This window comes from Gobio gobio, assembly GCF_949357685.1.
Source record: "Gobio gobio genome assembly, chromosome: 4".
Lineage (NCBI taxonomy): Eukaryota > Metazoa > Chordata > Actinopteri > Cypriniformes > Gobionidae > Gobio > Gobio gobio.
In genome coordinates this window covers 24,884,433-24,898,029 of record NC_137100.1, presented here as the reverse complement: position 1 = coordinate 24,898,029, position 13,597 = coordinate 24,884,433, and the positions used below count along the sequence as shown (strand labels likewise).

Below are 13,597 nucleotides of genomic sequence, written 5' to 3'. Positions count from 1 at the left end.
TAATTAATTTGTCTTTTTTATTGAAAGAACTGGAAATACCAAAAACACTAAAAAGAATATTCGTTTGATCCTGCAATAATTCAAAGTAACAACAGTTTGACCCTTCATAAAACATATTGAAATGATGAGGAAAATCAAGGCATATAAATGAGGAAAATAGTTGTTTTAAACTTACTGTACATATTTTTGGATTATAAATTTCTTCATGCGAAATTAGTGAGCACAAAGCACAAAGCGCAGGATTACTTTTGTTTGCAATACTATGAGTACACCTAGTGGTCATCTTTACAAAGGACTATTTACATAAAGCACATATTGCAATTAAATGTCATGTTTATGTTCAGCATATTTGCAAATAAAGGAAAGCATAATGTTTAATCCAGACAAACACTGTTAAACCAAATACTGAGCACCAAATTATTCACAGGTTACATAAATGACTATTCTTATAGCTTGATTCAGTTGTAACATGTAGTGTGTTTAAGGCAATCATTTTCTCGATTTACTCAACAAAAACATCCTCAGACAGATTTCCTTAGGGCATTTCAGAGAAGATGTTCAGAAAGCGAAAGACACAGACATCTTGAAGAGATTTTGGTTTGTCTGTTTGGTCAAAACATTTAGGGCAGCTACACTGCTAAACAGGAAACAACCATAAAATGCCAAATAATTCCAGTTCTAGATTGTATTTCCTTCACCAACGACAACGCCAACCACTTTATTTTCTACCAGGGAGCATCAGGAATGCTACAGTACGTCTAATATGGGCAGCTCCTGTAACTATGTAAACCGAACTCCACAATCAAGAAACACAAACATGCACTTACAGCAACAAAAACCTCCGAAAGATTAAATACAATAGCTGTACAGAGCTGTAACAATGCTTTATAAGTACAAAATATGGTATAAACGTGTTCTTTGACAAATGGCATGCTTGTTAGCCAAGTGCATGAGCTGAGATAGAATATTATAGGACATCCATGGTCTAAAAGCACCATTTAAAAAGTAACAAAGATGGGAAAGTAGAAGTAAGGAAAAACTATTTATAGTTTCAATGTTGCTGTGGGCCATGCACATAACAATCTGATGACAATCTGCATGGCAGTTTAGGTTTTTGGGGCATAATCTTGTGGCCTTGGCTTTCCCTGTCCATTTCAAATCATTGTACGAACCTTTACTGGGAATGGCAGTCACATGCTTTACTTAGAATGGTATGAATCACAGGAAATACCATATGCTAAATATGTAGCATTCATCACTACCTGAGAGATTGAAGATGAAACCGAAAGATAGGAAACTTTAGGAATGTTGCAGACTTATTTGGAAACATTGGTGCGGTCTTAAAAGGAAGCTATGAGGGTGCTTCAATAAACACAGTAACAAGACCTCTCATATGAGTAAATCTATTTACATACATATACAGGAGTAACATTGCACAGTAATTTCTCAGCTGGTTTGTTCCCATGAGTGCAAACATCTGACAGATGGCGTAGTCTGGTGGTCTTGCAAGGCAGAAGTGTCCTAGCTAATCAGGCGAGATATATTTCTATTAAATAAATAGATACATTTACTCAAATGAAAAGTCTTGTTACCATAGTAAAACATCCTTGTATTGAAATACAATAACTATAAAAAACACTAAAAACCTACAAATATCACTTTCAAAAACGCAGACAAACGCTTGAATGAAAATCACAGATGGTTTTTGGATTTGCATAGAATTCTTCAGCTACCAAAAGAAAAGCGTAACAAGCAAGACACTTACAGGTGACGTGTGAGCCTGAGCAATGCTTTGTTTTTATACCTTCAAGTTATGAGGTAAACAAGAGCCCTACATCAGTATGAGAGCAACCATAACATGATTTCTGTAACAAATCTCCATGGAAATGCATTTAAAACAAAACATAAGCAGCCTTTGAGCCTTAACTATACAAAAACTCGCACACACAGTAGTTGTAAATGGACAGTGGTGATACTGGATCACGTGTGAAGGGTTTCTAGGCTTGGAATCTCTTTGGGAAGAGCATGGGAACCACCAGGGTCCACATGTACAGGAATAAACAGACCCAACACGACGCCATCTTGATCCAGAACACTGACCAGCTCCCCTCCAACAGCCTCTCGATCTCTGCGTTGTCATAACTGCAAAGAGAGAAGATCATATGAATATTAATAATGCACTGTGACCTCTGACCTTCTGGTGTTAACCCTCATGTACTGCATACTGGGGTTTAATTAGGTCACAGGAATTTGATGGTAAAATAAGAGTACTTTAGTAATACAATTAGGTTACACTTTATTTTAAGGTGTCATTGTTACAGTGTAATTATATATATATTTAAGTACTTACTATTGAGTTAGGGTAGGATTAGGGTTTGGTTGAGCAATTAATTTACTCATGGTAAGTAAATGTAAGATATGTAGCAAGGACACTGTCAAATAAAGTGTTACCCAAAATGATCATTAAAATGAAGGTTACATTTTATTTTGAGGTGATGTAGTTACATTGTACTTACTCAAATAAGTACTGAGTAATATTAACTATATATACTTCCTATAGAGTTAGAGTTAGGGTTTGGTTTAGGGTTAGCTGCTTGTAAATATGCCTAATTTACTGATATTACTATAGTAAGTACATGTAGTAATACGTTTTTTTTTAAATGCAAGTTCTAAGATAGTAAAATTTAAACTCAAACGTATTCAAGTTTGGATTCAGATACCACTTAAAAACCATTTAACCCAATGAACATAATTATCTTCCTAATTATTCACCTTATTTTGAGAAATAGAAACCGTCCTTACTAAAAATAACTCAAGATAGGCAAATGACACAGCTGGTCTGAGAAATTCAGAGATAAAATAGGCAAATGACACAGCTGGTCTGAGAAATTCAGAGACAAAATAAATAAATAAGAAGAATTGTAAGAAATATTATATAATATACTTACTGAAACCAGTTGGTGACAGTCATCATGACGTACAGGGAGCCGAGAAAAAAAACAAAATGGAAGTACCAGTAGCTGTAGATTGTGCCATCTCTCTCATCATACTTCACACTCTGCCCTCCTGCGGTCTTCTCATCATCATATTCTTCTGGAAAAACATAGATTTATTTATATATATATAAAATACCTGTTTTAAGAAACCTGTAGTACTTCTTCTTAACCACCTGGAGGCTCCATCAACGATTTTATACTGTGTAAACCATCCAAATTTATATCGAAAATAGGTTATTTTTAAATCTTCAAGTGAAGATTAAAATACTAAAAGAGGAGTTGGTTGAAATAAGCATCTTGCCTGAATCATCAACACAGCAGAAGCAGCAGCGTGCTCTCTGAAACAAAGAAGAAACAAAGAGAGAAGGCATGATTTATGATTTAGTTTGATGTAATGTTGTATTAAACATAGCCGACAGAACGCAGCAAATGTTCACCTCATTTTCAGGCATATCGTTCCTGTACACTTGCAAGGCTGCAGAACTCCTCTTGGTGGTGGAGATCAAACTGGAGGGAAAGAGTATTTTTATGTCAACTCAAATGGCATCAGGCACATGGGGGCAGTGTTCTTTTTTTAACCGTCAAATGTAAAAGCAGAACATTCCCTAGACTAGAACTCATCAAGACAGAACCAGATGAAAACAATAAGTCATTTTTTTCTGCTTTAAAGCTTTGTTTGCCTCACGAAAACTGGAAAAATGGCAAAAACATTTCAACTGGAGACACCACAATGACTCACTGTGCTGATAACCAACACATATCGCTGTGAATCACATGTGTGTAAATATGGCTTTTGTGGAGAGGAGTGGCTCTAAAGAGAGAGCTTCAACAGACATGTCTGCATTTAATGAGAAACACATGTGAGTTCACGTCTTTGACAGTATGAGAGCTTCTAATCTTCACTCCCTTCCTACCAGACTACCTGCTTTTAAAGCTAAATGAACATAGCCAGATAATTATGTGTTTCTATTCCTCCTAGGATCGTTTTTGGGATCACCCATTTAAATAACATGTTATGAGATTTGCATCCAGGCTAAGAATATCTGATCTTATTTAAAGGGACAGTTACATACATAACGATGGATAAATCACAGTATGTTGTATGTCTTTCCAAACTGTATTATATTTTTCTTCAGTGGAACACAAGAGATGCTTTGATTATGAAGGAACAAGACTTTTGGATTTTTTTTTTTAGTTTACGGTCAAGGGAAGATTCCCAGGAAATGACTACTACTACTACTACTACTGTTTTTCAGACAAAAACTACAGTATGACTTGAGTAGTCTTGGAATATAGAGTATGAGTCATATACACTATAATATATTTTATTATACTTTTATGGTGCTTTTTTTTTAGAATGCGGTGCTTTTTAGAATGCCATCACAATATCAGCTTCATTTATATAGAACATTTAGGAGTTCCCATCATGGGATCGTTTTATGGATTTATTTCATTAATTAATTGTGTTTTAATTCATCTTTAATTCCATTTTATGATTAAAAAGTTTGTAAACATACTTCCTGTTAAACATGAAAGCATTATGCAATACTTTTAGACATTTCTTCTTATATAGGACCTTTTTGGCATAAAGGGTTCTTAAATTGAGTCAAGAACTGGAAATGCTTTATATGATGGCTTCAGAAGTGGTCAAAAGAAAATTTCAACATATGTAGAAAAGTGCAGACTGAGGGTGCTCAGGTCAAAGACCATGTATATCTATATACATCACATTATCAAAGAATCTAGACTTCCCCAAAAAGTGCTTAAAGGGTTAGTTCACCCAAAAATGAAAATTCTGTCATTAATTACTCACCCTCATGTCGTTCGACACCCGTAAGTCCTCCGTTCATATTCGGAACACAAATGAAGATATTTTAGTTGAAAGCTGATGGCTGAGAAAGGCTTCAGACAGGCCTCCATTGGCATTCAGTACATTAATACTCCCAAGACCCATAAAAGGCACTTAAAACGTTGTTACAAAGTCCATCTCACCACAGTGGCTCTACAATCACTTTACGATGCGACGACAATAATTTTTGTGCGCAAAAAAAAAATCAAAATAACACCTTTATCCAACTTGTTCTTGTCTTCCGTGTGTGCCTCCACGACGCATGCGTGAGAATATGACGTAGCGCCGGGGTTCGGGAATCCATGAAATGCACACATAAGCCCCATTTTGAGAACTACGCCGAGACCTAAAGCACGATCAATGTAGAATTCAACAGCTTAGACACACGCGTCTTCCTCTGCCTGTAAACAAATCGCATCTGGGTCATGTGTCCGAACGCCGGATCTGCGTCATATTCTCGCGCATGCGTCGTGGAGGCACACACGGAAGACAAGAACAAGTTGGATAAAGGTGTTATTTAGATTTTTTTTTGCGCACAAAAACTATTGTCGTCGCATCGTAAAATTATTGTAGAGCCACTGTGGTGAGATGGACTTTGTAACGACGTTTTAAGTGCCTTTTATGGGTCTTGGGAGTATTAATGTACTGAGTGCCAATGGAGGCCTATCTGAAGCCTTTCTCAGCCATCAGCTTTCAACAAAAATATCTTCATTTGTGTTCCGAATATGAACGGAGGTCTTACGGGTGTCGAACGACATGAGGGTGAGTAATTAATGACAGAATTTTCATTTTTGGGTGAACTAACCATTTAACACAGTAGAACTAACGGTCATATGATTAGCTTCGATCATTACAAACCAATCACAGTAAAGAAGACTTGAGTGACACTGATTTCAGTTTTTAAATTACACCGTTAAACCCAGATTTTTGTTTCACAAAAGAAAGAAAATCACATTTGTCTCAAAAACACAAAGGCAAAATTGGCATTTTTGAGTGAATTATTCCTTTAAGATGAGGCAGAGAAAATGAAATTGTCATTGCTCATACCAAGAGTACAGAATGCAGCCAAACAGTATGGCCGTTCCGATGCCCGTCACTATGTTAGTGTCGTTCTTCAGTCCCGATTTAAAAGGAAGAACACAGACAGTGACATTGTCACCGTTTTCCTCCACCGCTGAAAGAGACAGAGCACAGGACTGATTTTAATAAGGGTGTGGGAAATAACTGTATGAGAAAGGTGGGTTGAAATGCATTCATTGGAGAAACCGCAGCCTCTGTTTGCTGCTCTAGTGTCCACACACAAACTGTAAGAGGCACCACAGACCACTGAGACACACCCAGGACAGAGTGAGAGACTGTGTTTAAATGTGAACGTGAGAGCGACACTTTCACTGGACTCACTTTCAATGGGTTTGCTGGCGAGCGCTGAGAAGGTGAGGTACATGACGTAGACGGTGATGATCGCGGGCTGCAGCAGACCTGAGGTGGGCTGGACTGTGTGGAGAACCGAGTAAAACATCAGATTTATTGGTAAATGGCAGCACATACATACAGATTTGGCTGTTTGAGTGCTTTTCCATACATCATGCTCTATGTACACTACCTGCAGTCCAAAGGTTTGGGGTTGGTAAGATTTTGTAATGTTTTTGAAAAGAGTTTATGTTCACCAAGGCTGCATTTATTTTATCAAAAATACTGTAAAAACAGTAATATTATTAAAATTTTATTGTAATTATTAAAATGTAAATGTCATTTATTTCTGTGATGGTAAAGCTGAATTTTCAGCATCATTACTCCAGTCTTCAGTGGGACATGACTCTTCAGAAATATTTCTAATATGCTGATTTGATGCTCAAGAAACATTTCTGATTATTATCAATGTAGAAAACAGTTATGCTGCTTCATGTTTTTTTGTGGGAGTAAAAATATTAATTTAGAAAAAAAAACTTTGGATACACAAGATACATTGATAGAGTAGAGATTGTTTAATGTAAAGGATATATTGGCCAATATTACATATTTAATTGTTCATGCTCATTTCCTCGATCTTTACATTTAGATCACCTTCGCTCATCTTTAACAACACTAAACATTTAATAACACTGTTAAATGTAATCTTTAACCAATCTCAATATATGAATATAGAATACCCTATATTCTCAATTATCATACTGTACATCATAATGCTGTGATGTCTAAATTCACTAGCATTAGCATTTAAAACGATTGGTTTTAGTTTTTAGTTTTTTTAATAACGGCCATTTATTGGTTATTGGCCATAACATAAAAAATATATAAATATAAGCTTCCCTACTTAGGATAGTATTTACTTTTGCTACCAAAGATATTCATTTAGACTTGGCTCAGTTTGTAAAATCAAACAGCAAGTGCTTTTGCAATTATACAGTCATATGTTTAGCAGGCAACACCATGAATAAATGTTTAGATTATGTACATTTACAAAGTATAACCATTACACTTAAACAGCACGTGTTTGAATGAATCTGGTGTGAAAGAGAACAGCTTACCAACCCTGTTTGAGCAAGTAATGTCTTTCAAATCATGTAATGACCAGTTGAAAAGTAAACTTGGTTAACATGGAGCTGAGCTCTGCAAACTCCACCCACAGGAATTTGTCTGTGGTAACTGACAAAATGTCACAAATGCAATAAAATAAAAATACCAAACTTAAACACTATTTTACTTAAAAGGTACAGTACGCAACTTTTTAGTTCAAAATGAACAACATTGTGCGTGACTCATCCTATCTGTAAATAGAGAAAAGTTACTCCAGCATTGTGTGGGAGTGGCATAGGTTAGTTGTCACAACAAGCGAGAAAGGTTGACATGGAGCTAGGCCTGGACCAGAATATTTGAATATTCATTCAATTGGTTGTTATTTGATTTTCAATTTTGGGATTTGAATATTCGTTTTTTTTTTGCGCACACCTGGCATCCCCCTTGACACGGTTCTCATTCGCGCCTGCAAATGTTTACACTATAAAATCTGGCGAAATACAATACTATTTTTTTTTTTACAATTATTTTATAGCCTAGCAGTTTTTAATAGGATGGACAGTTGAATAGGAACCCAACCTCGTTATACTTAATAAATATATTTGCTTCTTTGTGTTCCCTGCAAGTATTCTCTGTCCAGAGCGCACAACTGCATGAGCTTATATGGAAGAAGCGCATGACTGAGCTTGCATTTTGGGTTAAGCTGCGTTGGGGCGACATTGTGGAAAATAGAATAATAGAATCAAAATGTATTAGCCTTTTTACCCGTTAGGGATGTGACGGTGAGAAAATCCCGTTACTTGACAGTGCTTGTGCACTGAGTGGCTGTGAACGAATACTTTCGGTTTGCCAATTCGGGGACGGGTTGTTTGAATTGTGGGTTCTTTAGCCTACTATTCTTAATGATAAACACAACAACAAAACAGTACAATGACAAACTCCCTTAAATAGGCGCTTTTACATTTGCTTTGAAACCAAATCTTGCGCGATCATCTTGTCATTTGGCTCCTCACTCTCGTGATGAATGATATCTGACTCTCGTTCGGCTCACGCAGCACGTTCAGTTTTTAATTGTAGTTAATCCGTTCTCTAACTGACTAAATTATTTTTACTACTATAATATATCAAAACTGGGACGTAACAGACCTGTGTGTTTTGTATCAATACAGTGTCTGTTCTCGGCGCATATAAGCCCTGTCCGCTTGAGGCACGCCGCTTCTCGAGATTCCTGCCTTTATTAGAGAGAAGAATATGTTCAGCCCCCTCCCTCCGAGGCTTCGAATATTCGATGTTGATTACTACTGAAGCTTCGAAGCTCAAAAAATGGTATTCGGACCATGGAGCATGATAAATCTCAAACCTCAAACAGAGGAGAGTCTGCTGGCAAAAAGTGAATGTGACAGAGCTCGTAATAAAACAAGAATCAACATTAACTTAGCTTTCCGGAGACGGCAAGAACTGAGTGATCTGAATTGTTGTAAGAGCAAAGCCTTCCCTATCTAAACTGGTTATATCTCTTAAGCCTAGAAGTGAATGTTTTATGAGCAGTAAGATAACCATATTCATCTGCACAGTCACGCACATCCGAAGTTACATAGTGTACCTTTAAATTACTTGATAAACCAGTTTCACCTTTAACGTTGGTCTGTTTAGTGGGAATCCATGATTATTGATTGTATAAAACTCTTAGGCTTGCACACACATGGGAAAAGCTCCAGCCCCAGGCACTATGAATAAACTTGTTTGCCTGACATCAAACAAACATCTGCTTGTTAGTACGAAAGTAGGTCACTGAAGTCCAAGCATCTTGGTAAACTCACAGGTCTGAATGCAGGGCGAGATGGCCAGCAGGGACACGATGAAGCACAGGCCACAGTTGACTCCCAGGAAGAGCTTGTTGAGGAAGCAGGCCTCTGGGTGCGTGTAGAACGTGATCATAAACACCATGGCTCCCACTGCCACGGAGAACAGCGCCAGTGTGACAAAAGCTAGCGCTGCATACCATATTTTATTATATTTGGCTCCTGAGCTCCTGTGGAGGGACACAGTGGAGACGGTTCAAAGGAATGCTCTGGGTTCAATACAACTTCAGCTTTTGTGGCATGATGAAAACAATTTTGTCCCTCTGTCTATAAAAAAAAATTGCAGTTACACTTTTTAAGGTGTCCTTTTTACAGGGTATTTATATATGTATGTACTGAGTAATATTAATTAACAACATGCACTTACTATAGGGTTAGGGGTAAGAATAGGGTTTGGTTTAGAGTTAGTTGCATGTAATATTTATGCATAATTTACTATTACTACAGTAAGTATGTGTAACATGAAACAAAGAATCTGTCAAATAAAGTGTTGCCAAAACTGCAATTATGATAAAGTACCTAAAATGGAGGTTAGGGTGTTATTTTTGTTAATGTTAATGTTATTTATATAATGTTGTTTATTTGGAGGTACAACATTATAAATATTAAAAGTCTCTAAACATAAAGATTATACATGTTAAGATTAGACTAGTGTGTTAGAATTGCATAATGTCTATTATATTAAGTTTTTCAACTTCATTGTCATGATAATCAGTCCCGGTGGCGGCGTTCACGAATTTGTAGAGCTGAAAGGCCTGTACACACCGGGACGAATATCGCGTGCGCTTTGCCAGCGTTTTTCGTGACGTTTTTCGGCGCGTCTTGAGTGTTCACACCCAAGCGATTTCCACTGGCGTTGCGCCGACCGCCGAGTGAACGTGCACATTCAGTAGATGCGCTCCCGGTACACAAGGTGGTGCTGCGGCACTTTACGCTTCTGACACTCGCTTGTCACACAGAAGAAGAGGAGAGACAGTATTTACGTGCTTGCCAAAACCATAGATATATTATGTCTATGGCAAAACCATTCACACACTTTTTGCTAACTGGCAAGCAGCATTAGCAGCTCTTCTTCTTCTTTGTCTACTTACTACTTCTTCGTCGTATCAGTGTGTGCTCGGCAAGACCGATTTTGTGCTTGAGCGCCACCAAGTCGTGTTTTACGGTCACTTCAGCAGCTCCAGGCACGTGAACAAAAGCGCGGATCTCATTGGTCGGCCAGTTTTTTACGCGCCGCGTCAAAATAAAAAAACGAACCCGAGGCGGTTTTTTTTAAAGGGTAACTAAACCCCTGCTCAGAGCTTAACTCCACCCACTGGCAATTTTCAAAAAATGCTGGAATGCTGGAAAAGTGGGCAGAGCCCGGCGGACACAGAGGGGACGAACCGAGGGCGGGGCTGAGCGGAGGGCGTGCACCTGAGACCCGCAGTGACGGATTGATTGACAGCTGTCTGACTCGCGAGTCGCAAAGATGGAGAATGACTGGAGTGACGCCAGCTTTGCAACAGAGCGGTCATTCTCCTACCTTCACCTGAAGTGGAGGAGGGTGGATTGTCTGTAACAGACACAAACCCGGAGCCTTTTCAATGCGAGCCGCTGCTCAAACTGCGTTAACTCCCGATGCAGACGATGCTAGTGAAGCAGCCGCGCAAGAGAACTGACCTAATCTATCTGCGTCCGTGGCAACCACTTGCGTGTCAGGGTTTGAAAGCGCGTCTCATGTATGAAAATTATCTGTACACATGACGGGCGGCAATAATATAGCAAGAAAAGCCTGACGTGTACTGACAACTGCATTATTTAACCGTATTTTCTTCAATACAATGTTAAAGCAAGTGTCAAGTGAGTTTCATTCATAATGTTTCTACTTCATGTAACATGACAGTTCATACTGGAGTGAAGCCGTTCTCGTCGTGTGATTGGGGGAAACATTTCTGAGGGCGTGGTGAGCTTGTGCTAGGGGCGCGGATAGTGAGCCGTTGGAGGTACCATCCTACGTCACGATGTACCACAACGTCCAATAGGAAAATTCAACTGCAGTAGTCACGTTCAACCTTAAGAGGGCAGCACTTTGGCGGTTTTACACCATATTTTATAGACAATTAAAACACTTTATACTCAAATGTCAAAACATTTACTCGAATCAATGAACAGCATTAATAAAGCCCCAGTATTACAGATCATTAACTAAAAAAAGTTGGTTTAGGGTTTAGTTACACTTTAAATTGGCTGGAGAGAGCATTTTCTTATGGTGCCCCCCTGAGCACTACCTGATGCGCGTGGTGGGAGCGGCGGCACTGATGATAATGATAATGTATTCAACCCAGAGCATTCCTTTCATAAGACAAAAGCTCTTCATTGTAGACATTCCTTCCGATATAAATCTCAAATCCAGGTAGGGGTAGTCCCACATAGCCAGAATTTTCCTAAAATCATACATTGTGACCTAGAACCAACCATTTAGACAAGAAGGGGCCTTCGAGCCAACAGGTAACACAAACAACCACTTTTTTTTAGGGGTGGGTAAATCTGAAATCAGATAACACCAAGATCAAACTGGAATATAAAGGTGTGCTTAAGAATATATAACACAATACAGTTATAAGATTTTTATAATAAGATTTTTGAAAGTTTCTTATGCTCACCAAGGCTGCATACTGCAAAACAAAGTATTATTACAATTTACAAACTGTTTTTAATGTTTTTAATTTATTCCTGTGATCGGAAAGCTGAATTTTCAGCAACCATTACTTCACTCTTCAGTGTAACATGACATTTGAATTTGCTTTTGAAACTTTTATATGTCTTTACTGTCACTTTTGATCAATTTAATGTATCTTTGCTGAATAAAAGTATTAATTACCTACTAAAATCTTACTGACCCCTTACATAGGTAGTGTAGATTGCTACTAAGTATCTTCAGCAAAAAAAAAATGTCCCACGGGTGTGCCATCCGAGGCTGAGACTAAGGTAGGAGTGACCACTGACCAACTAGAGATCCTGATGTTCTCCCTAATGGCCAGTAACTGTTGTGTTCCTTAGCTGTTAAACCAAGATTGCCCCAAGAGACTGTCACTGAAATTCATTCATTCATCAACCGTAAGTCACTTTGGATAAAGAGACACTGTTAAATGACAAGTTAGTCTCAGTGGTAGATTGCTTTTATCATAAATGGACCATATCAGTGCATGATAACCATGACTGAGTGAGCAGTGAAGAGACATGAAGGCGTGGGGTGAGGGAATGTTTCAGTAATGCACATCAGAAGTGCTGACAGCAGTGACTTCCATCTGCTGGGCAGCCCTCCAGCGTCTGCTTCATTTCAACATCTCCATGAGGATATACTGTATTTGTTTCTTATTTCATAAACATTTTTACATACTGTATATAAACCTATTTACTGTATATAAACCAGACCTATATTAAAGAGTTTTTTTTGTTTTCAGAATAAAAAAACATTATAACATATATATGTATTTAAATGATCATTTTTATCTACATTTCAATCATAAAAACTGTCCCTTAACTTAAGTTTTGTCAAATTGAAGTTACTTCTTGGGCAATATTTGATGTATTACAAAATTCCCTGTGACAGTCTCGGATGTTTCTGCCCTTTTGTGCTGAGGTTTCCATTTGTTGAGCAGAGAGGAAACTATGATGCACGTTGAGCTCTGCCATGAGTTTCCTGTCCACAGACTGGAGAGAAGCCAAGAACTTCTTACTTATTCTCTTTCTCCTCCCAATAATGTAAATAGCAAGCCATACTCTACCACCGAAACACACATTATTTATGAACACACCCAGAGAGACCTCTGCTCAAAAAAAAACAACAAAACATCAGTTCTTCACTTTTTTCTTTCAGCATGACTGTATCAAAGTTGAAATGTTTCATGTCTTGAAAACTCCCACTGAAACAAAACCCTCTGCTTCTTGAAATGAGAACACTAAACAACGCTTTAACTGTTACTGGTATGAAACCTGCTCTGCTTGTTGTTGAAACTGGAGGTTGTCGGAGTGAATCAGCTAACCAAATGCCCCAACCATCCATGTGATTTGGACTTCACACTTTGTCCTTCACAGTGCCAGTGATTAAAATAAGAAGTGAGTACATTTAAACTTTCCCCAAATCTTTCAACCTGGTGTTAAAAAGTCCCCATTTGCTATAGCAGCACAATGTTAGGACCACCCTGGCTGGCAACTATGCAACCTATCTGACAGTGGAAATTAAACGCCGCCAGATTACACTATAGTCTCCATTCCCAGACCTAATGATTTCCAGTTGCAGGGGTTCAAATTACAACCCAGAGAAACATTTGGATACGATGATGGAAAGTGCTGAAAAAGTTCTCCATGAGCCTAATAAGTTTTCCACT

At 38.1% G+C, this 13,597-nt stretch overlaps 1 protein-coding gene across 1 annotated transcript in view; it reads right to left on the bottom strand.

Annotated features, from left to right (window-relative positions):
- Position 1: 1 nt before the first annotated feature.
- The window catches only part of serinc5 (serine incorporator 5), a 31,975-nt gene continuing 18,379 nt past the window's right edge, over positions 2-13,597 (bottom strand). Inside the window, exons 6-12 of the mRNA XM_079816226.1 lie at positions 9,183-9,394; positions 6,247-6,339; positions 5,893-6,019; positions 3,434-3,503; positions 3,298-3,334; positions 2,949-3,093; positions 2-2,142 (exon numbers count right to left, since the gene is read on the bottom strand). Of these exons, the coding sequence (XP_079672352.1) occupies positions 1,998-2,142; positions 2,949-3,093; positions 3,298-3,334; positions 3,434-3,503; positions 5,893-6,019; positions 6,247-6,339; positions 9,183-9,394 (829 nt within the window). The 3' untranslated portion in view covers positions 2-1,997. The remainder of the gene's footprint in view (positions 2,143-2,948; positions 3,094-3,297; positions 3,335-3,433; positions 3,504-5,892; positions 6,020-6,246; positions 6,340-9,182; positions 9,395-13,597) is intronic.